At 44.0% G+C, this 22,907-nt stretch overlaps 1 protein-coding gene across 1 annotated transcript in view; it reads right to left on the reverse strand.

Moving 5' to 3' along the window:
• The window catches only part of tbc1d32 (TBC1 domain family, member 32), a gene marked incomplete at its 3' end in the record, with an annotated part of 55,153 nt that overhangs the window by 28,945 nt on the left and 3,301 nt on the right, over positions 1 to 22,907 (reverse strand). The window contains exons 6-23 of the mRNA XM_080831792.1: positions 22,567 to 22,692; positions 21,596 to 21,674; positions 21,212 to 21,315; positions 20,906 to 20,967; positions 20,285 to 20,474; positions 19,768 to 19,827; positions 16,760 to 16,862; positions 14,648 to 14,785; positions 13,566 to 13,655; positions 12,689 to 12,831; positions 11,343 to 11,470; positions 10,605 to 10,806; positions 8,178 to 8,257; positions 7,946 to 8,084; positions 6,697 to 6,784; positions 5,375 to 5,493; positions 3,656 to 3,775; positions 2,727 to 2,815 (exon numbers count right to left, since the gene is read on the reverse strand). Of these exons, the coding sequence (XP_080687918.1) occupies positions 2,727 to 2,815; positions 3,656 to 3,775; positions 5,375 to 5,493; positions 6,697 to 6,784; positions 7,946 to 8,084; positions 8,178 to 8,257; positions 10,605 to 10,806; positions 11,343 to 11,470; positions 12,689 to 12,831; positions 13,566 to 13,655; positions 14,648 to 14,785; positions 16,760 to 16,862; positions 19,768 to 19,827; positions 20,285 to 20,474; positions 20,906 to 20,967; positions 21,212 to 21,315; positions 21,596 to 21,674; positions 22,567 to 22,692 (2,060 nt within the window). The remainder of the gene's footprint in view (positions 1 to 2,726; positions 2,816 to 3,655; positions 3,776 to 5,374; positions 5,494 to 6,696; positions 6,785 to 7,945; positions 8,085 to 8,177; positions 8,258 to 10,604; positions 10,807 to 11,342; positions 11,471 to 12,688; positions 12,832 to 13,565; positions 13,656 to 14,647; positions 14,786 to 16,759; positions 16,863 to 19,767; positions 19,828 to 20,284; positions 20,475 to 20,905; positions 20,968 to 21,211; positions 21,316 to 21,595; positions 21,675 to 22,566; positions 22,693 to 22,907) is intronic.

A 22,907-nucleotide genomic window follows, 5' to 3' on the forward strand; every position in this document is an offset into this window, starting at 1 on the left:
CACTAGCGCACCCATACAAACCAGCCCTGCTCTACACAAAAAACGACAACACATACCCTACCCCCAGCAAACACATGCCATACCATCAGACAGAGACAAACACACTCCACACCAGGCCTGGCTTCAGTCAGCACCTCCAGCACCTTCTTTCTCATCTCTCACCTCCTGTGTCTGTCTGTGTGTCTGATGGAGTTGACCTCTGTTTGGCCCAGCGCTGAAGGAGTGACTGGAAGCACAAACTCTACCCATCTGTCTCAACAAGCAGGATGTACAAACACTGACAATATCTGACAGAACATACAGTTGTATGCTAACCTGCAGCACACGGTGCACCATTTTATTTCATCACCAACCCAGGCTAGGCCTAGAATGTGTGTGTGTATGTGTATGTGTGTGTGTGTGAGTGTGTGAGTGTGTGAGTGAGTGTGTGAGTGAGAGAGTGTGTGTGTGTCTCTCCACCCAGGGTACAGGCTCGCTGTTGTTGCTGACGCTCCCTGGTTTGACAGGCACCTGCTGTCAGCGGAACGACACGTGTGAGCAATGAACGGCTTTCGACTCACGACCTTTACAAAGCCGGCTTCTCCTACTCCATCATCCTCATCCTCAGGGACACCCCCCCACCCCACTCCGACCTCCACAGTCCCCTCTCTTATCATCCACGGCTGAGCATGCTCACTGCGCTTCATTGTTATGCGGTTGCATCAGGAGAGAGAGCGTGATGAGGAGGAGAGGGGGGGGGGATAACAATGAACAGGTGCAACGAGAACAACAGAGGAATGCTAAAACATTACTCTACTTAGAGTGCCTGTAAGTGTCTGTGTCAGTCTCTCTCTGTCTCTCTCTCTCTCTAATTACATTATTGATAGAGATGCACTGTTTACAGAGAGAGAGAGAGAAAAGAGAGAGAGAAGTGAATGAGAATGGTAGGAGACAGATTGAAGATTAATCAATGTGTTATTCTTTAAGCACTGTTTCCTCATACATACAATGATTATGAGAAAGAGAGACAGAGAGAGAGAAAAGAGAAGATTGAGAAGAAGTTGAGAGCCAGTGTGAGTTCTGTCCAATCACAAGGGCAGTCATAGCACTGGGTGGAAAGTCACACAAACACACACTCACACTTATACACCCATGAGCTGCATGGGGATTGACTGTGCTGTAAAACCATTAAAAAGTGTTAACAGTCAGTGTCAGTGAGTCACACGTATAAGTGTGTGTGTGTGTGTGTGTGTGTGTGTATGTGTTTTAAATAATGCAAAGACATGTATAGCAGCAGACAGAAAGGGGACAAGCCTAAGTTCTGTGCCTTCATTACAAATAGCTACACTACTCACTGTCTTCCCAGAACATGATGCATCACAACACATCAGTGTGTTTATTCAACCCGCTGATGAACAAATGACAGTTCCTTCCCAGCTGAGCTGTAAAGAGGGGCAACGCTAACAAGAGACCGGAGAGCAAGCTGTAAAAAGCAGGGACACGAGAGGGTCATAAAACCCCCTTTGTTGTAAACCCCCCACCAAACCATCATGATTGAGTTAAGGATCTCAAGCGCACCTTACAACCTCTGCAAATCACTGCGATTTTGTAGTGCATTCTTCTTTCCATTCTTACACCTCGTGACCAGCAGCCAGCATCTCACTCTTATTTCCCCTTCATCCCTGCTCCTCCAGCACCCGACCACCCACCTCCCCCACCCCATCATCAACCTCACCGGGGATAAATGAACCAAGCAGCAGGCGGATGAACCCATATAAAAGACAGACTGCCTGGTCTTGCCTGTTTACATGGCTGTTAGTGCGGAGTTGCTACATTACACCTGCAATAATAAAGAGGGGGGATGCTGATGCAGTGCTCATTAATAATGATTAGCTCTGAGGCTAGCAGTGACCACAGTACCAGAGCAGGCCTATGTAAGTAGACAGCAGCGAGAGCTAAGGAGTGGAGTTAAATCCCATACCTTTAAATACTATAAATGAGAAAAAAAGACTGCCCTGGGACTGAGTACATTAGGAATGGGGATATGGTGTTGGTGGTGGTGTGTGTGTGTGTGTGTGTGTGTGTGTGTGTGTGTTACAGTATCTGGGGTCCCATTTTTACATCCCCTCTGTCTGAGGGCCACACATTTTTACAGGTGGAGGAATTATTGCATGAAGGAGGTCGATTTCAAGAGAAAGGGAAAGAGACAAAGAGATACAAAAAAAACAGAGGCAAGAAAGAAGGGAGTGGTTAAGAGAGAAAAAAAGAAAGGAAGAGACAGAAAATGAATCAGTTCGCTATTGATCTGTGGATGAGGAAGAGGATAAGGAGGAGAAAGGGGGCTAATGAGACGGTAAATCAGAGAGAAAGAGAGAGAGCATTCTTCATGCACTTCATAACACAAGGGGGATTGAGAGAGAAAGAGAGATAAACAGAGAGATTCCCTCCTCCTCCTCCTCCCTCTATCGTATGAGAAAAGCGAAAGGGACGGGAGGCACCGTGCTGAGAGTGTGATGGAATAAAGATACACAGAAACACATAAAGGAAAGCGAGGTCAGTGACAGTGTTTGAGAGAGAGAGGGGGTTGGAAGATTGAAGATGCGATGAAGACAAACACATAAATGTAGGCGAGATCATTGACAGGGTCTTTATTTTATGTGTGACAAGACAGTGAGAGAGAGGGAACAGCAGACTGATAGCAAGAAAGAAAAAGAAAAAAAAAAGAAAGATAGAAAGACTGATCCTACCTCAGGCCAAATGTGTGTGACTGCTCATAGCTGAAAAGCGAGTGAATCTTGGCCTCCGAGTTAACAGCAATGAGCCTGTCAATCAAATCCTAGAGGAGGGGGATATGAGTGGCATACAGAAACAGAGGGAGAGAGAAAGCGAGAGCACAGGACAAGAATATCAACACATGACTTAGGCTTAATAAAACCCTGCAGACTTCATAGTTGACGGAGGACGTCATGACTCAAATGCTTTGTACATATAATCAAAGGGAATAATTTAAGTCTAGCTTAACACTGTGCTGTCCATATCACTTTCCACATGAACTGTGATCCCACTATAGATCTCATCATTGAGTGAGAGCACAGAAAATCCCTTTACATATGTATGCAGTGAGTCAAGGCAAAGCTGACACTGCAACACAAAACACACAAAGTCCTTGCTAACAACACAGGTCATGTACACTCACTTGACTCCCATTCACTGGATGGAGTTTGCCCCCTACAGGTCAGCTACCTGAACTACAACGTCCAACGATGAAATGTGTTCAGTAGTTCTATTTGAGGTAGCAGTCCTTCTTTCTGCTAGAGTGTTGATAAATAGCAACAAAGCCCCAAAAAGTGCCAGGGGTAAAGATAAGGCATAATTATGTGAGTGTGTGTGTGCACTGTCTGTGTACAGTATATAGGAAAGAAAAGAGAGAGAAACGAGATGGGGGAAAGAAGAGAGAGACAGAGAGAGAGAGGGAGAGAGAGAGGGAGAGAAAGAGAGAGAGAGAGAGAGACTCAGCTGGACTTTGCATGACTCATAGGAAACAGCTGGGGGCAGTAGAGAAGTTTGTGAGTGTACATCTGTGTGTGTGTGTGTGTGTGTGTGCTTGTCTGTTGAGTGTATGTGTGGGTTTTTTGTGTACATGTGTGTGTGTGTGGAGGGGGGGGGGGGGACTCACGATGATAGAAGTGGGCATCTCCCTGAGGTTGTAGCTGCTCTTGTTGGGCAACGCTTGGCCTCCCAGCAGCTCCCATGTGGCGTGTGGGGAGGAGAGCAGGTTCACCAGAGTCAGGAACGACTGCAGGGAACACACAACACACAGCAGGGGAGGGAGAGAGAGAGGGAGACAGGGAGAGGGAGAGAGATAGAGATATAGAAAGAGGGAGAGAGAGGGAGAAAGAGAGAGAGGAGTTGAGAGAGGAGTTGAAGAGAATGATTAAGGGCGGGAGGTGGGAGGGGGAGGAGGACTGTGAGATTTGCGCAAAATTAAAACGAAAAGTTCAAAACTAGTTCAACTCCTAGTCACTTTTATTTACATGGCCCTGAGCAACAGGAGAGAGTGCTGTGTGAGACGGTGGGTTTAGTACCCCAGCAAAGACACCCGCCTGCAGTAATCCACAGGCAGACCCTCTGTGATCAGTCCATCTCAAAAGGCACTCTGTCTTTTTAGAGCGCAGTAATACACATGAAAACACCCCTTTGGCGCTTGGGATGATTGCAGTGAAGCTTCTGTTTGGCAGTAAAATAGAGGAGACAGATTTTGACGATTTATCTCTGTTGAGCTTCTTCTAAAAATAAAAAAAATGGAAAAAGAAAAGGATCAAACTTACTTGAACAGAAAGTGAGTGCACAACTCAGAGTCTGGGCCTAGGAAAATAAATGTATGTATTCCTCTGAGAAGAAATTTATATTTGAAACCGCATCAGAGAATAATCTGCAAAACACTACGACGAACTTGGAGCGAACCTACAAACAGATATCACTATCTGACTGAGTGACAGGAGGCATTTCTGAAGTGATCTAAAGTTGTCTGAGCATGAACAACAGGAACACACTGGAACAGGAAGTTCCCTACAGAAATGTACCCAAATGTCTGAGCATAGATGAGGGAAAAAAAGATGTCCCCAACAACTCTGAACCTCTCAGTAAATCTGCCATCTGTGCTTCATACGGTATAAAGCAACATGAAAGGGTATGGATATCCATTTTTGTCTCCTCTGTGTCTGTCTCGATACGACACACACACACACACACACACACACACACACACACACACACACACACACACACACACACACACACACACACACACACACACACACACACACACACACACACACACACACACACACACACACACACACACACACACACACACACAGAGACTTGTTTTAGTACAGGAGGCGTCAATCAGGGCGCTTCCTCCTGACAAGCGTCTGATGGGGCTCCGCGCGTGGCTGCCGCAGCGGCTCGACAGGTTGGCTGAGACGCCTCACTCCTGACACTACAGCCCCGCTGGGCACAGAGCAAAAGAGCAGGTCTACAGCACAGCAGTAAAGAGAGGGAGCAGTGTGGTGCTGCAGTGTACATGACCACCTCACAGTTTGATATATATATTTGTTATATGTGTATAAATTCCTGTGGCTCAACTGGAACACCAACATCACGCAAGGAACCCCCCTTCTGTACAGTCCGTCGCTTTGGATAAAAGTGTACAAAATGTAAATGTGCATTTATTATCTTTCACTTATTAAAAAAATCTTTCATCTTTTTCTTGATAGGGTCTTTAGAGGGGTGATTTATGGACAGGGCACTATGAGCAACCAACGGATCTGATCCAAAGATAAGCTTGGCGCCCTGCGTGTGTTGCAAGGATCTGCAAGTGTTGTGGCTGTACCTTCAAGCAGCTCCTGTCAATGGGGTCCATGGGGGTGGATTTAGGGTGAACCACCCGGACATCCTCTCGGCCACACTCTAACGTGGACCACAGCTCAACCACGATGGCCTGGACAAAGCCTACGGAGACACAAAAGCAAACAAAAACAAACAAACAAATGAACACACCATAGTTAGTGTAATGATAGGTCCCACATATGGAATCAGATCAATGCCATAAATATTTTGTATCTGTAATATAGATTTTGTATCTGTAATATAGATTTTGTATCTGTGAAACCATCTACATTTTCAAAACCTATTTACAGATACAGATTTCAAATACGAAATGTATTTACACTTTCAAAAACTAACAGATACCAAATCAATATTACAGTTACAAAATATTTATGGCATTGATCTGATTCCATACCCACACATTGAACATAGGTCACAAATTCACGTCTAGTCAATATTTTGTTTACCTCTACTGCTGTGTGCAGGAATGAAACAGTGGAGGAGAACCACAGAGAGAGAGAGAGAGAGAGAGAGACAGACTGATAGGAGGGGGCAGGGAGAGAGGGGTTGCATAGGACTTTCAAATAGACGACAAAACCAATTCACTTCATCAAGCTGAACTTGGCCAGACTCCACTCTGCACCACTACAACACATCTCAAGTTAGGCCACCCACCACGTGCAGGCCAAATTAATTTGGGAAAGTACAGTCATTGAACAAATCCGTATAGGGTGCAGAGCAGGTGTTTCTGCACCGAGCAACAAATTAAACCACGTTCCTGCAATGCCATTATCAACTCACCAGCCTGTCCACTGTGTGTGTGAGTGAGTGTGATTGTGTGTGATTGTGTGTGTGTGTGTGTGTGTGTGTGTGTGTGTGTGTGTGAGTATGTTTGTGTGTGTGTGTGTACGTGTGTGTGTGTACGTGTGTGTGTACGTGTGTGTACGTGTCCACTGATTTGATGATGGAGATGATTTACTTGATGAGATTTCATCATTCTGGTGATTCTTTGGTCTGACCATGTGGGAGTAATGTGGATGTGAACTAAACCTTCCCACTGACACAGGCAATACTGGGAATCAAAACAGGTGGAACGATGAGCTAATGGTCAAAGGGTCACCAACATCACTCTGACCCACCTCTGACCCAGGAAGGCTCATTTATGGGTTTATGGGTTTATGGGTTTCCTGTCTTCCTGTCTACCTATCTGTTTGTCCACCTATCTGTCTGTCTGACTGAGTGTATGCATGAGTGTATTTATATTTATTTGCATGGCAGTCTTGAGCACTGTATTTTTTATTTGATCCATGTGAATCACTTTCTTACCGGAGCTGTGGAGGGCAACCATCCCGGGGGCTGTGGCCGCCACCTGAGTCACCATCACGCCATAGCCAAACTTCTCACATCGGCTCACCTGCATGTAACAGATCGCACAAGCAATTGGGACTTCAACAACAAGAACAACAACAACAAAAAATTGGGATGTCAACAACAAGAACAACAACAAACAACTGGGATGTCAACAACGAGAACAAGAAATGAACAAGAAATGTTAGATATCATCACTGGCGGCCTGATGTGTGTGTGTGGCGAAAGCAGAGCTGTGTCACCAAGGGTCGAGGTTGAGTTCTCCTCCCAGTGAACCATGTAGACACAAAAGCCTTTTGATGGTTAAAGTTTCCTGTTAATAACCGTATTAGACATAAACAAAATCTCTCCAGAATGAAATATATCATGTGAACGTATGTACAGTAGGTGAAAGGTGGGGGACGGGGCACGTTGCAGATACGAACAGCTTTGGCACTGAAGAGATAATATGAGTTATATTCAGTGAGTTCTTTGGAGACGTAAATTAGGTGGGTGATCTATACCCCTTTGGGAGAGGAGCTGCAGCTGGGCCCCCCCTCCCCCTTCACTGACAGGAGATTAAAAGCACGATTAGCCAGCGTGGGAAGAGAGAGTGACGATCGACATCCGTATGCGTCATCCGGAGAGCTTACTTAACAGGTGAAAGCCAGAGCGCCACTTAGAAGAGAGACAGATGAAACATGCTGTATGTGTAAGAGAGGTGCTTTTAGGATGACAGTGATACTAAAGCAAACTGTTGAGGATGCGTCGTGACACATCACTTTGAGCCGCGGAGCTAAATGGACCAGGGAATTGTAAGAGCTGAAGAGACTGAAGGGCTCTACTGCTGCAGAAATCTCCCAAAAAGCCAAGCTAGCATGCCGTACTTAGCCCCAAAGTCTATTATGTTGTATTCTAATCTATTCTATTAAAGTGCAATTCATAAATGTATTGTAGCAGAAACTACATAACCAATCGATAGTTCCAAATGCCAATCCTGATGTCTGTCCTATCCAGCAGTATTTTTTGAGTTTAAACAAGAATGAACGAGTTACAGTGAATGTTCTCTTCCCTCATCACGGGATTGAGAAAAAAAGAATGAATGGACACTTTCACTTCCCTTTCTCTTTTGTCAGGTCAGCTTAAGGGCAGGGGGTGGCCTTGGGGGGGGGGGGGGGGGAGAACAGTAGGAGGATGCTAGGGGTGGAGTTGGGTGGTGGTAAGGCACCTGAAGTTTCTTGGTGAAGCGTGAGAACATGTAGGTGACGCACTCATTGATGGCGCCCGTCTGCTGGAGCAGCAGCAGGCCCTGCGGCGTGGCGGCGAAGTTCAGCAGGTTGTCCAGCAGCGTCTCCTCCCACGCCAGCCTGCAGCACGCCATCATCATCAACAACTCAACAATCCATGTAAACAGAAGGGGGAGAGGCAGAGGGAGAGGGAGAGAAAGAGAGATGACTCACATGTTTGGGGGTTCCTGAGAGGAGGCTGTGTTGGGGGATCCAGGCACAGGGGTGGGGACTCGCTCCGACTGTGCACTCATCTACAACGCAAACATAAACACACACACACACTTACACAACAAAAAAATGAACTTTCTCTCTCCCAGCCAAGCGCCTACCCACCAACACCCTCCGTCCAGACCCCCAACTCTTCCCACCGCCTCTTCCAGCACAGTAATGAGAAGACGCATCAGGCAAGCGGGAGCTTCTCCCTACTCTCCGCATGAAGACGCCACAACGAGACACAAACAAAATTAACCACCTGCCTGGAGAGAAAAAACACAGTGAAGACAAAAGATCCAAAGAAGCCGTTCACTGTGCTTTCATCCCTCTCTTCCTCCTCCCCTCCATCAAATACAGAAGGTTTCATTGCAGACAGAGTAAGAGACTGAATCTCGCTATTGCTTTTCGCTGTGGGTTTGCCCGAATCCCTGTAGCCGCCACGACTGCTTTTCGCTGACGGCTTAGATAAGACCTTGAGATTTCGGACGAAACGTCAACATTTTCACAATTTTTGTTTGTTGTTGTTTGGGTTCTTGGAAGGCGAGGGATTCATTATTCTCAGAGGAGGGCTGTGAGGGCTCTGGGCCTTTTCCATGAGTTGAGAAGGTTTTTAAGGGCCGATGAGCACTTATTAAGACCTGGAGAATGGATCTGGCTACATGCAAGGCCAATGGCCTGACTGATTTGGACTGAATTTGGCAACTGATAATTAGCATGGTTGTCTCCTGATGGCTTGCGTGAGCTGAGAAGACGATATAGGGACTTTAAGATGTCAAGGTTTCCAGACTTTAACCACGTGTGCTTATTGGTTCAAACAGATACAACATGCAGAACACTCTGAAGTTACCATGACAGCAGAGGAGGGGGGGAGGCGCCACAAACAAACAAAAAAGTGCTGATTCACCCGGATTCACTTCTTGCAGCATTCGTGTCACACCGCAGACAAGTCCCGAGCAAAACCCTGCCCCACGACTCACTGTGAAAACATTCCTGCTGACACACACACACACACTCCCTTCTCAGTTTAATGTTTCACACTGTCAATCTGGTGTGGTACGGAGTTAGGGAGGTCAGGTACATACACTCACTAACGAGGAGAGGGGAGGACCGAAACTTCTGATCTAAAGGCAAGGCGGACGTGTTCTTCCCACAGATAGCGACATGCTGTCTAAGCAAAATAAGTGATAAAACTATGTAATACCTTATCCACAGAGGAGCCCCTCCCTTGGGAGGCCCACGCCCATGTCTCTGTGGATGAACTTGAGACTGCTGCTCTTATGCAATGCTTAACGCTGTGGATCACAGTTCACAGACTCTCCTGTGCTCTCAAAGGATGAGACTGGGATATGACTGAGCGCTTTTGCTGTGATGCATTCTGTTAATGGCTGACATCTCTGTTAGGTAAAATAAGTGCTGTAAAAAAGATAACATTCTGAAAGGCCATTCCCAACCCAAAGCAACTCAATATAATAATCTCTTATTGAGCCGTTTAAAAGATAACAGTTAGTCCTGGAATGAAAGAGGCATAACAGTATGAATGTGATGCCTTTAGAGTATCTTGACTAGTAACTTTTATCACCAAGGGAATATTGCATTAAATTGTGAAATATGTCTAAATGTGCAAATAAAATATTTCACAACTATAAAGAGGAAACCATTGAAAGAGGATGTCTCCCCTTAAAAACCTAAATGTTACGTTGTAAGACGGAAAAACGAGGACAAATCATTAATAGAGTGAATGACACAATCTCGGGAAGAAAAAGATTCCATCTGTTGAATAATACATCAGTCTGACAGCCTTTGTTAGATTACCAGGATTTAGGAACATTTGTCGATTCTGTTACGGTTATTTATCAATAACTAAGTATAAAACTAATTCCTGGAATATTGCAGTTGTCTCAAAAAACTGATTTCATGAGCTTTCTTTTCCTGCAGTAAAATAGATTTACTTTGCTACTGTTTGTAGTTGTCTTTTGATCAGAAGTCATTGTGAATCACAAGAAAGAGAACTAAATGTTCTGGAGACATATCAAAGATACATTAAGGCAATTTTTTGGAGTTTTGGTCTGAAACTAGCAGACTAAAAGGCATACAAAAACCTTGCAAACGCCACCAAGACCTCAGCTGGCACTGATAAAAGCTAACTAACATGCTAATTGGTGTCTTTGGGAGATTTTGGGGAATTGGCGTCTAGTGAGAAAGAGAGGTGTGTTCATCTTTCTTTCACGTGACAATATACCAAAATAATAAATGTGAAGATGATACCAAACGTAGTTGCCTATAAAGGCACACATTTAAAGTGGCAAATTGTTGCTTGGTCTTGCCTTTACATAAAAAAACTTGATAAAATAAATCTCTGGCAATCTCTAGGCCCGGTGCGGTTACCTTCCTCCAGATGGCAGCGATGCTCTCGTGAAGCCTGTAAGGCCTGAGCGCCTGCAGGCCCTCGCAGGTGTTGTACATCTGCCGGCACACGAAGATGAAGGCCCCACACACGGCCATGTGGGAATCGAGGCCGGCCAGCGCAGGCAGGTCTCTGGCCAGCAGCCTCTGGGTGAACGGCACAATGACATGGGCTGCAGAGATGCTGGGGGATGGAGGGGGAGAGAGGGAGACAGAGCAGTTATGAGTTAGTGATGAACACACTACCATGAATACACAGATCAGGCTGGTGATCAGATCAGTTTCACAGGTCAGTGGACAGTTTGCACTGTACTTAATGACTAAAGTTAGAGCATGAAAATAATTTAAGAGCTCTGTAGTATACTTAATCATTATTCATTTACCCTATTCATGAAATACTATAATACACAATCATGTCTTTACTTCTGCTATGGCAAGTGAGTATGCTGGATTAGTTTGATTCAGTGCATTTAGAGTTAGGTAATTCTATCTGTAGGGCCCCCATATCATCAGGGAAAGTTTCTTGTAGAAAATAAACACAATTTTAGGGAGTCTGACATTGCAAATTGTGGCTCCGGTTCACTCACCACTTGTTCAAATCACCGGTCACCTCATCACAGTTATCACGGTCTAATTATCATCAACACTATCTTGCATCGTACACACACGGAAGCCAATGAAGACTCTTAATACCCCACAGACCGACAGAGATGCACCTACCTCTCCCCATCAGCGGAGAGCAGGTTCTTGTCATAGAGGAAGAGAGATAGCCCCCTCTCTGTGGTGGCAATGCGGGCCAGCGTGTCGGCCACGTGCGTCAGTGTGCTCTCCAGTGACTTCAGTTTGGCCTGGGGCGGGGGTGGGGGGTTAGATTGGAAAAAGGATGAAGGTGAAATTGAGCAGCTAAGATGCGATGCACATCGAACAGCAGTAAAAGGGACGCATTTAGACAACTGAAATAGGTGAACATGGATCGCTGTGGGGTTATTTTGTTTGTTTATTTGTTTATTTGATTGTTTATTTGTTTATGTATCAAAACAGGAGGGGTAGGACTAGGCCTCACTTTTGAGAGTGCATTTGTTGTGAACGACTGGTGATTTTTGGACTGCTAAAATAGGTTACTGAGAAGTTTATAAGGCATCTGTATAGATAATTCAAAATATAAATCAACCGATCAGTCAGGTGATGGATCTATCAATCAATCACTCACATTGAGTTGATACATTTTCGACCCTTAACACTGCAGCCTTAAAATAGGTTAATTTAAACAAATCTCAGTGTTTTTTTATTTGCGAAAGTTTAGACAGATATGTTTTCTACTAAAGACACAAAGGGCAAGTCTGAGCTACTATGACTCATTGACTTAAATAGCCAATTACATAGTTGGCAACGGCATCACTGACATTTCACCTCACATGAACCTTCTGTTTATTTCTACTGTTACCATAGCAAAAGCCAACCTGCAAAATTTGGGGCATGTGCAAGTCAACCCAAAGAATAAAGTATTTTTTGGAGAAAAGGTTGGTTGGAGAAAGGTTGGAGAAAAACATGCTGTATTCAATGACTTCAATAGTCTGTTCGACCATCCTATGTGGAGTTACAGATCTCTGCCCATTCATTAAGGTAGAGGCCTGATCTTTTTGGCCCAAAATATGTGCCCAGAGGCCTTGCCAAGATGGCTGCAAGGATATGAGGATTTTGGTGACAATGACAAGAAATAAGGTCTATCTAAAACATTTGCATGACTTAAACCCTGACCTCAGCCACTGGTGTGACATAGGTTGGGCAGAAACTGTAAAATCCTTTCATGAGATAAATATACTCTGTGCCCTATTTTATTGATTTTTTTCTTACCACATGTCAAATATATCAGCACTGTTTTACACCTCCTAAAATTGTATAATGGCTATGGTTTTACAGTATGCCAGATTACATGGAATTGACTGGGAAGGGAGTGGCTTGAGTCCCTTCTTTGTGTTGCCCTCTGCATTGAATGTTGGCGTGAGGGTAGGCGGGATGTGGTGCGGTGTGGTGTGGACAGGTAGAGGGCAGGTGATGCGTCACACCTGTCTCCCCTTCAGCAGGGTGATGATGGGGACCAAGAGGACCTCCAGCACGGGTGGCTGGTAGAGGCAGTCCACCGCACACTCCACACGCTCACACAGTGTTCGCAGAACCTCCATCACCAGAGCCGTTGGTGAGAGAGAGTCTGCCAGAGGAGGCAAATTCACAGAGACACACACGCATGCAGGGAGAGATGTGGAGATGAATCAAAGATAGCAGAAGCCAATCACACATAGAAAGTACACACACAGAGAATCACCCAAACAAATTCAACTTCATACATAAACGCCAAAGTGACAAGTCATACTTTCTGGGAGTTTCTGTTGTTCTAAGGTGAAGACTTAGGCCCCCGTAAACTGATAGTGTACCCCATAAATATGTCATATGCCAGTGTCAAAGCCTTGCCTTAGGTTGAAATCCTAACTAAAGGTTAGGGAGTGCAACCGATCTTTTCTGAAACAGAATGGCCATGCTTCTTCTTCTTAAAACTGAGGGCATAAGAAAGTCCTTACACTGGACATTTGCTGTTTCCAGCACATCATTCATGACTCAACGAAACGGAATGAAATAATCTGCCTTAAATCAGCTGGAGATCTAAAAAACATCGTATCAGTGACTGTACCGGATAACACAGACCAGGCCTTGAGGGTGAGGATATCTGCTATGACACTTCCAGAGAAGGAACCACCATAAACTGACAAAAGATTACCTATTACTCATTGGCCTTTTCACCAGAACTAATTAGTATTTTTAATGGTCATGACGGGTGGTAACTCCCGGGGGGTCAAGGGGTGGGGGCCACTTTTTTATAGGCAAGGTCCTTTAGGTGAACCAGGGTTGGTGTGTGTGTGTGTAGGGGTTGACACCCAAAAGACACACCTGTGAGAGTGGCATCATCAAAGGCCCATTTAGGGTGTTGGTACATTATTTTGATGAATGTCACCACCAGGTCAGTCAGCGTAACAGGATCTGAAACAAGAAGATTGTGATCCTGCAGTCAACTATCTGTGCTCCACACACAGGTCACAGTCATTAACATGTCTTCTTATTGGTACCATGGCGCTACAACGCCACAGTATTTAACATCTTCAATGGTTTTTAAAATATGAAATAAATACAATGGATTCAATATTAATGTTCACTTCAATGGAGGAAGAGGGAAATAACTTCTTACAGAACAATACTTCCTTAAAATCACTAATATCACTATAATGATGACTGACCCAGCTAATGATCAATCTGAAACTTGCTGCTTTGGTCAGATGGTTGTTAAGATTATGCTTGTAACATTTTCAGCTTCATCAAAACTGCAATTGGAAAGTTCTGACCAACCCATCTTGACAACCAAAGGAAATGAATGTCATATTAAGCTAAATGGTCCTTGTATCAGTAACTGATCACTAACACTGTTACCAGTCCATGTAATTAATATAGAAAAACAGCATTCACTGAAACTGGTTCGAGCTGATTCGATTTGATTGTGGATGGGCCAGGTCGAAAGTGGGCATGTGAACTGTAGGGGATACTACAGGGCAATGGGGCCTTTTAGAGCAAGATGTTTGTCCCTGTCCCTGGTATTCACTTATGCTATGCCCTATGCCATTGTGAGTATAGAGGAGGGTGGATCTGAGACACCAGACATTACTGTTGAACCTTCAGAAGGTACCATGGGCCTAATTCAAAGAAACACTGAAGAAGGAAGGTGCCCACTCTACAACCCCAGTGCAGAGCTCACAAAGGTCCCTTTGTTGTCGTTGTTGTTGTATTGTAAGTAACGGTAGGATGGTTGTAGTGCACCCTGTACTGTAATATAACTTGGACTGGGTTGTTAAGAGTAGGCGTGCTTGCATGTGACAGTAAAAGGGTCTGGCCACTGTTGGAGGTCTCCAATCAATAGCACAAGGAATTTCATATTTGCTCCTGTGTATAATTAAACTTATGGCCTAATTCTCGCTCCTTACCTTTTCGGTTCTTGACACGGATGGGGAAGAGATTTCTACCGTGGGTGTACATGAGGAGCCGACCGAGCACACACAGCGAATGCACAAAGTACACATACTCCAGCTCCCTTCCTGTGTAGAGCATCCTCTGAACAGGGCCTGGGGAGACACAATACACACAAATACCTGGTTGAAACATAAGAGGCCGATCATTAACTGGACACCTCTACGGCTTTGTTCAAGCAACTCCAGAGAAATGCTGGGAAATACTGATTTGGAAGGAGAGAGAGAGAGGGCCTGATCGGAATTAGTTTAATTCATGTAGTGTGGGGCCAGTGCCTGTATCCAGCAGCTTCCCACAATCTAGGCAAACAGAGAAGTTATCAGTAATTCTTTCAAGCTCAGCAACAAGGAGGGCATCCATCAAAGTGGTTAGGACAAAATCAGGGTAGCTGTTGCTTAGATACCAGGATGGTGAGTACATCATGGCACACCTCGAAGAACCCCCTCACTTAAGGAAGTAATATAAAAGTAGTATAACATTAAGAAGAAGGGCAGATGAGCCACAGAGCCAGGAAGTAAGAAACAAAATGATCTTACACTGATAGCGACCTACAAAATTACACATGAAAAAACAACATGATGTTGCTTTTAAGTTAGGAGACTTTCTAGTTGCCCCATTGTTGGTGTAAGCCAACACTTTGTTCAGTCAATGCTTAAATTGTTGAAATCACAAAGGAAGATTTGAGGAATCAATGTATATTAATCCCTTCTATCGTAATTAAAGGAGAACTAAATCAAAACGAGACACTAATAAAAGCAGCTTTGCTCACATGAAGTAATTCTAGTTAATGAAGTAGAAGCAAGTACAAGTAATTGATATCTCCGCTAAAATGAGACACTTATAATTCTACTTCATGGTCATTTTGAAAATGCTTCTTTTGGGGGAAAAATAGAGTCGTCTGATTCACCAAAGCCTAGCCTTGGCTAAACAAGTGAGACAAAGAGTACAGACACAAAGATAAGATCTTCCTGGCCTGCACCCATTTGATTAATTATTATTTTCAGCAGAGATAGAGCCAGGAAAGGCCTTGATACAACCTGACACACCAAGCCTGAGTACACTCATAATCTTGTCCTTGAATAACTTGACACAAGTATAGATTATTGCTACCTGCTTGCTTACATAACATGACAGTGTCAGCTCCACAAACACACATGCACACGCACAGGCGCACTCCACTAGTTTTCGTATCTTGTTTTTCAATTCAAGAGTGGTGTACTTCTTTTCCTTCTCCCGTCTCTCTCTCTCTCTCTTTCAACTCCCCTTTTCCCACTCTACAATCTGATTTCATTTGAATAAAACCACGCGTCTCCTCTCTCTTTTTATCGTCCACAGATAGGACGACCTCCGGGCCGAAGCGAGAGGAGACTGGAGGGAGGCCATGGGGGGGTGGGGGGGTAGACAGCGGGGGACTGATAAATACACAAGATGGCCACAGCAGGGGAGCTTAGCTCCACTTATTCAGCACTTTTTCCTCCCACAGTTACTCTGGGCTAGGTGACAGAGAGGGATGCCTGTGTATTGTGTATTGTGTATGTGTGTCTGTGTGTGTCTGTGTCTGTGTAGTTCTGTCACTGCTGCACAGCAGGTGAGAAAACACTTGCGCTACAGCAAGAACCAGGGAACTCTGGGATTCAGATGATGCAGGCCGCTTTGGAGAAAGCTTTTAATCACAGACTGCAGCACAGGCTTAGGGGAATAATATCCCATTTGCTCCATAAACACTGCAATTCAAAGGACATCTTCAGGCTGCATGTTTCTGCCAACAGACACTCTCAGCAAAACTCAGGCAGGGTTACGCGCTGTACAGCCTTCATTAAACTCTGCTGAACTCAACACTGAGTGCACCTCTTTCATCTTGTGATTTCTAGATCAGCATTACTCATCTGGCTCCTGAAACCAAACTTGTAAACACTGCAATTGTTTGTGTGATTGTTTTTCAAAAATTACTGTCATTTCATTAATGTCATGATTTGAACGGGTGAGGTGGGTGAGGAGAAGCTAAAGACTCGACTACATTTTGGGCTCTGAGTGATGGAATACTGGTTTAGCTGTGGGACGAGTCGTACTGATCTGCTGATGCTCCATGGCATAGGTGAGGTCCGTGGTCTCGTCCCCAGCTGGGTCGGAACTCTCAGAGTAGTGAATGCACTGCTGCACGGCGGCCACGATCTAAGGACAGAGAGGGAGAGGGACAAAAAGAGACAAAGAGACAGAGTGAATGTGAGACCTCTAATTTTGTATGTTGTGAAGAGCCCTGTGAAAGTGCAAAGAACATTTGGCTTTTATGTACACAATAATACAGGAGATAGATTATAGAATGATAGCATCTTGGCCCTGCTGTGTTGTGGTTGTAACCATGAGGCCAAAGGTCGAGGTATGTTTGGGTTTGTTTTGGGCTCATCTTCTTGGTCATCCTCTAATACAGCACAGATCATTTTATAAAAAACTATTTGTCATGTGGTAGTTGCCGGGTTACAGGACAAAACAATTATGTACGGTGGAAAGATACGGTCAGAGTTCAATAACCCTCAAACACTACACCTCTTTGAATGACATCAGGTTTCAGGGTTAACAACTTAAGACTCAAATTCTTCAGTGGAATAAAAAGGGGTTGTCCTTACAGTATAGAGTGCAGGGCTAAAGGTGAATCATATAGTTGTCTAGCCAACAAACAACCTGGACCTTTGATGGTTACTGGCCGACGCCCAAGAACAGTGTGTACCCGCTATAGCAGAGAGAATCTCATCTCTCTCAGGATCATCATACTGTGCTATGGGTGTGCCCGCAACATGCCCACACAACCACCTGAACCCTCGGACCAGTGCGCTGACTAATTTGCAGTGACATGTATTTACAATACAAACTGTATATCAATTCAGCTCACATTGTGCAGAACTCAATACATACTGTATATCAATTCAGCTAACATTGTGTAGAACTCAATACATACAGTGCCCTCCACCAATATTGGCACCCCTAGTGAATATGAGCTAAACAGGCTATAAAAAAAATATGTCTTTGCTGTTTATCCTTTCAGTCTTTCACTCGAAATATACACAAAAATCTTACCTTTTCATTGAAGTAAAATTGTTAAAAGAAAAAAAAAACATTGACATTAAATAAATATTTTCCCCCAAAACATGTGTGCCACAATTATTGGCACCCCTAAATGTAATTTTTTGTGCAGCCTCCATTTGCCAAGATAATAGCTCTGAGTCTTCTCCTATAATGCGTGATGAGGTTAGTGAACACATGGCACGGTATCTGAGACCATTACTATATGCAGTATCTCTTCAGATCCTTCAGAATCTGAGGTCAACGTTTGTAGACTTGGCTACAGCTCATCCCAGAGATTTTCTATGGGGTTTAGGTCAGGGGACTGTGATGGCCATAGCAAAACCTTTATTCTGTGGTAGGTGAACCATTTTTGTGTTGATTTTGAGGTGTGCCTAGGATCATTGTCCTGCTGGAAGGTCCAACCACGGCCCATTTTAAGGCTTACTGGAGGGGGCTGTTAGGTTTTCATTTAATATCTGCTGGTATTTGATGGAGTCCATGATACCATGTATCCTAACAAGATGTCCAGGGCCTTTGGAAGAAAAACAGCCCCACAACATCAAAGATCCGCCACCATACTTCACGTTGGGTATGGGGTGCTTTTCTATATGGCTATCTTTCTGTCTACGCCAAACCCACCTTTGATGTTTGTTGTCAAAAAGCTTTATTTTGGTCTCATCTGACCATATAACTTGGTCCCATTGAAAGTCTGACTTACATTTGGCAAACTGTAGGGGCTTTAGTTTGTTGTTGACTTGTGGTGATGTAGGTGGCGTCTGATGGTAGTTTTGGAGACTTTCTGACCCCAAGACTCAACTAACCTCTACAATTCTCCAGCTGTGATCCTTGGAGCTTATTTTGCCAGTAGAACCATCCCCCTCACAGTGCGTGGGGTCAATGTACAGACACGTCCTCTTCCAGGCTGATTCTTAACAACTCCTGTCGCTTTAAACTTCTTAATTATTTCCATGATAGTGGAAATGGGTATTTTCAACTGTTTAGAGTTGTCTTGTGTTTTCTTGATTTGTGCAGCTCAACAACTTTTCGTCGCACATCGTCACTGTGTTATTTGGGTCTTTCCCATAGTGATGAATGACTAATGGAATTTGGCCTGTGTCACCTCTTATTTGTACGCCAGTGGAACTGGAAGTCATGTTTGACCTCATAAGAGTTCCTTATCAAACAGGTGAACTTAAAAATGTAAAATATGACTGGAAATATACTTCAGCTAGATTTTAATTAAAGATTTTTCTAGGGGTCCCAATAATTGTGGCACACATGTTTTGGGGAAAAATATTTATTTAATGTCAACAGTTTTTTTTTCTTCCAATAATTTTACTTCAATGAAAAGGTAAGATTTTTGTGAATATTTTGAGTGAAAAACCAAGAGGATTAACAGCAAAGACATATTTTTTTATAGCCTGTTTAGCTCATATTCACTAGGGGTGCCAATATTTGTGGAGGGCACTGTACTGTATATCAATTCAGCTTACATTGTGTAGAACTCAATGCTTAATACCAACTTAAAGTTACACGATTTAATATCTAATGTCTTCATACGTGGATTAGACAGATGGAGATCATAAACTGGTAAAAAGATGTGAATTTTAACCTCCACCCATTTGACTAATATACACAGTCACTAAGAATAATAATAATAATTTTAAACGCACTTTTCATTAAATTGAATTTCAGAGTGCCTAAGAAGTGTTAAGTTTCTATCAATAGCTTAAGGTGTGCACAATAATTGTAATGTAACCTGCCACCGGCTACAATACTTCATTAACCACAATATAAATAATAAGAAACATCAGAGAAAAGCGCTGGGCTAAAATTAGCAGTGATGATAAAACATTCCCTGTGAAGCTGTTTGACTAAATACGGAAATAAACACTTGACAGCAATATCCCTGAGGCAATCATGCCCGTCATATGATCACATCCTCACTTTGCTGATGCATGTCACAGCAGCCCCCCCAACACCACCACCACCACCACTGCTCTGTCTAATTACTCACCACTGACTTGTACTTCCTCTCCAGGAGCCGAAGGACCACCGTTCGGCTGTAGTAGCCATGCTGAAAGATAAGGGGAGGGAGAGGGGGTAAGAGAGGACTTGGCTTAATTCCCTTGAGCTCATTCACTCGGAGTTCATGCCTGCTCTATAAACACGTTCCTCTACATTCACTTCCATGTAACATGTAGAGATTGGTTGTTGAGTGGAGTTGTTGTATAAAATTAGGTGATAGGATGGCAGAAAATGTAAACAACACTTTGCAACTATTTGCCATTTCTTGAGGTATCCTTTTATAGGCAGCTAGCTTTGGTCTCATCTTCAAATTAATTTTGATGGTATATGGTCATGTGAAGCCATAGCCATCGAGGATAGTATCTCTATCGCCAAAAGACACCAGTCAGCATGTTGGCAGGCTTTTAGCAGTTCCAACAGGGCTGTTGGGGGTATTTGTTTGGTTTCTGCGTATCTAGGGAGTTGACTTGCTAGACCAAAACATCAAACTGACGCACAAAACTCACCATCCACTTCTTGAACCATGTGGCCTTGGTGTCAAGCAGGGCGAGGAGGTGGAGGGGCTCCAGGGCTCTCTCGTAGCCGTGGGGGCCATGGCCAGGCTCTGAGCCGTGGGGGCCCAGGTGGGGGCCCAGGCCAGGCTCTGAGCACAGAGACAGCAGAGACATCGTGCTCTCAATAATCTCCTCCATATACCTGCACAGGACAGGTACCAAAACACATTCATCCTATTAGTCCAGCATGATATGGAAGATTAGTTTTATTTTAGGCAAGAAAAAAAAGACATGCCAAACACACCTCTGTGTTATTAAGATTTAAGGAGATTAGCTGAAATGATACAAGACCTATTCAGTTTCCCTCCAAATGTTTTGATGGACAACGAAAACTGAAGGGGTCATGTATCACAGCATGCCTGATTCTTACAGAAAATGCCCTTAAATGGTATGAACAGCTAACTTGCATGGTGCAGATCTGGCAGCCATGCTAAACAAGTGCCACATTCTCTCTGCTGCTTTCAGCAGTTTGGGTCAGTGCTAGACTGAATTCAAATTGTGAAGTTAGAGTTAGGGCCGTCTCAGTGAGGTGGTTCTAACTCTTTTAGGAAGGGTGTAGGACAGGGCTCTCACTTCTCTGGGTGGCGTATCCAGAATGAGGTAACTTCCTTTTGAAATTCGTTCATTAAGCGCATCTGTAATGACAGAAAATAAGATAGTTGACATAGGGGCTTGCTTTTTCACACTGCATTACATACAGGAATATGCACATCACAAAATTGCACGGCTTGGAACAGGAAATTTATATATGTTAACTTATTTATCAATTTGTGTGCTTTCTTTTTTTTGGGCTCTCAAAAACCACACACATATCAGCTAGTGCCGTGAGTTAGCATGGCTGGGGCATGCTTGAGTGGAACCCAGACTCTGAGACGCTACCTGTTTGAGAAGGCGTGCCACATCCTGCCGGTTGGCATCCATGGCCTCCAAGGCCACAGGAAAGCTCACTTTGTGGTAGAGAAAGTCATTCTCCAAACTTTTAGCTACTCGTTTTAAAAGGCAAAGCAGAGAGAAAAAAACGTTCAAGGTCATAACAGCCATTAAATGAAATGATCTTTATTCAGCACAGAGCCTCTGATGGATCTAGAAAAAGAAAAATCAAAAGAGCTTATGGACTAGGAAGCAAAAACGAGACGGGGATTATGCCTGAAATTATATTTGTTTTTTAAATGTTCACATCTCATTGAAATTCTCCAGACCCTGAGCTGTTGTCAAGAGGCATGCAGGAAAACAGGCCCCTCAGGTTTTAAGTGAGTTGATTACCTAGGCTGGTGTAAATTTCCCTGGTGACGTTGAGCGGGGAGGAGGAGAATGTTTTGGCGAAGAATCGCAAGACCTTATCCTGTGAAGGACACAGGAAAGAACACTCAGGAGACAACACTCAGAACAGGGTGGCGACAAATAAACACACACACACACAGACTGGCACACACTCTCTCACACACACTTCTATTGAAAAATGTATCAAAATGTATAATATCAAAACAAGCATTCAGACTGTTTTAACTGTACTAGCCTTGAATAATACTGACTGATATAACAGGGGTTTACAAATGTCTGTGTGGGAGTATGCACACATACACATACCTCAAGCAACTACTGTGAACACAAACTATTTCACACATTTGCAAATATGCAAGAAACCGACTGGAAATTAATTTCTTGTTCTGTTATACATTTCCCACAACAAGGTTACCAAACCATTTTCTTGGGATAATGATGAATGTTTTTTTTTTTTCAATTTCCACCGGTAACTGTGAACAGTAAACAGATTTCATAAGGCTTCAAAACTGCTATGCTAAAGTCCTAAAATGCTGGGAATGTTGCAAGTGTGAAACGGTTAACAAAGAAATAATTATGTGAGGCATGTATGTGTGTGTGTGTGTGTGTGTGTGTGTATGCAAGCGTGCATGAGAGTGAGAGTGTACGCACAAGTGTGCATGTGTGTTTAAAGGCCTTACAAGGTCAGGAGGTGGTAGGGGAGTGCGTGTTGAACGTGTGTGGGAGGTGGCAATCAGGATCAGCTGTGTATGTGTGTGCGTGTGTGTTTGTGTGTTATAAAGGGGGTCATTTGGAAGGTTAGAGTAGATTGCCATTTACAACTAGACTGAAACGCTGCGGCTGTGTGTGGCTGTCTATGGCTGTGTGTCAGACATCAAGTCATCGTGGTCAGTGAGAGTGGTCTGTGTGTGTGTGTGTGTGTGTGTGTGTGTGTGTGTGTGTGTGTGTCATACACTCAGGTCGGGGTCAGGGTCAGCAAGGGCTGCAGACAGGTTCCTGCGTAGGCCACTCCAGCTCTCACAGCTCAGCACGTCAGAGGGGGGAGCACAGCACAGACACTGCAGGGCCTCCCAGCGCACCTGCAAACACCCATAATCACACACACACACACACACACACACACTGAATTTACCAGACAATCTCCAATCCAGCGGTTTATATCAAAAATAGATCTATTACCACCCAGTTAGCATTAGACACATAAAATAAATCTTAGCCAAAATAATCCAAAGGTAAAAGACGTCTTCCTTATAGCAGAGATGAGGTAAGAGGAAGAGAGGAGCAGAGAGCAACA

The sequence above is a fragment of the Sprattus sprattus genome, assembly GCF_963457725.1.
Source record: "Sprattus sprattus genome assembly, chromosome: 2".
NCBI classification, from domain to species: domain Eukaryota; kingdom Metazoa; phylum Chordata; class Actinopteri; order Clupeiformes; family Clupeidae; genus Sprattus; species Sprattus sprattus.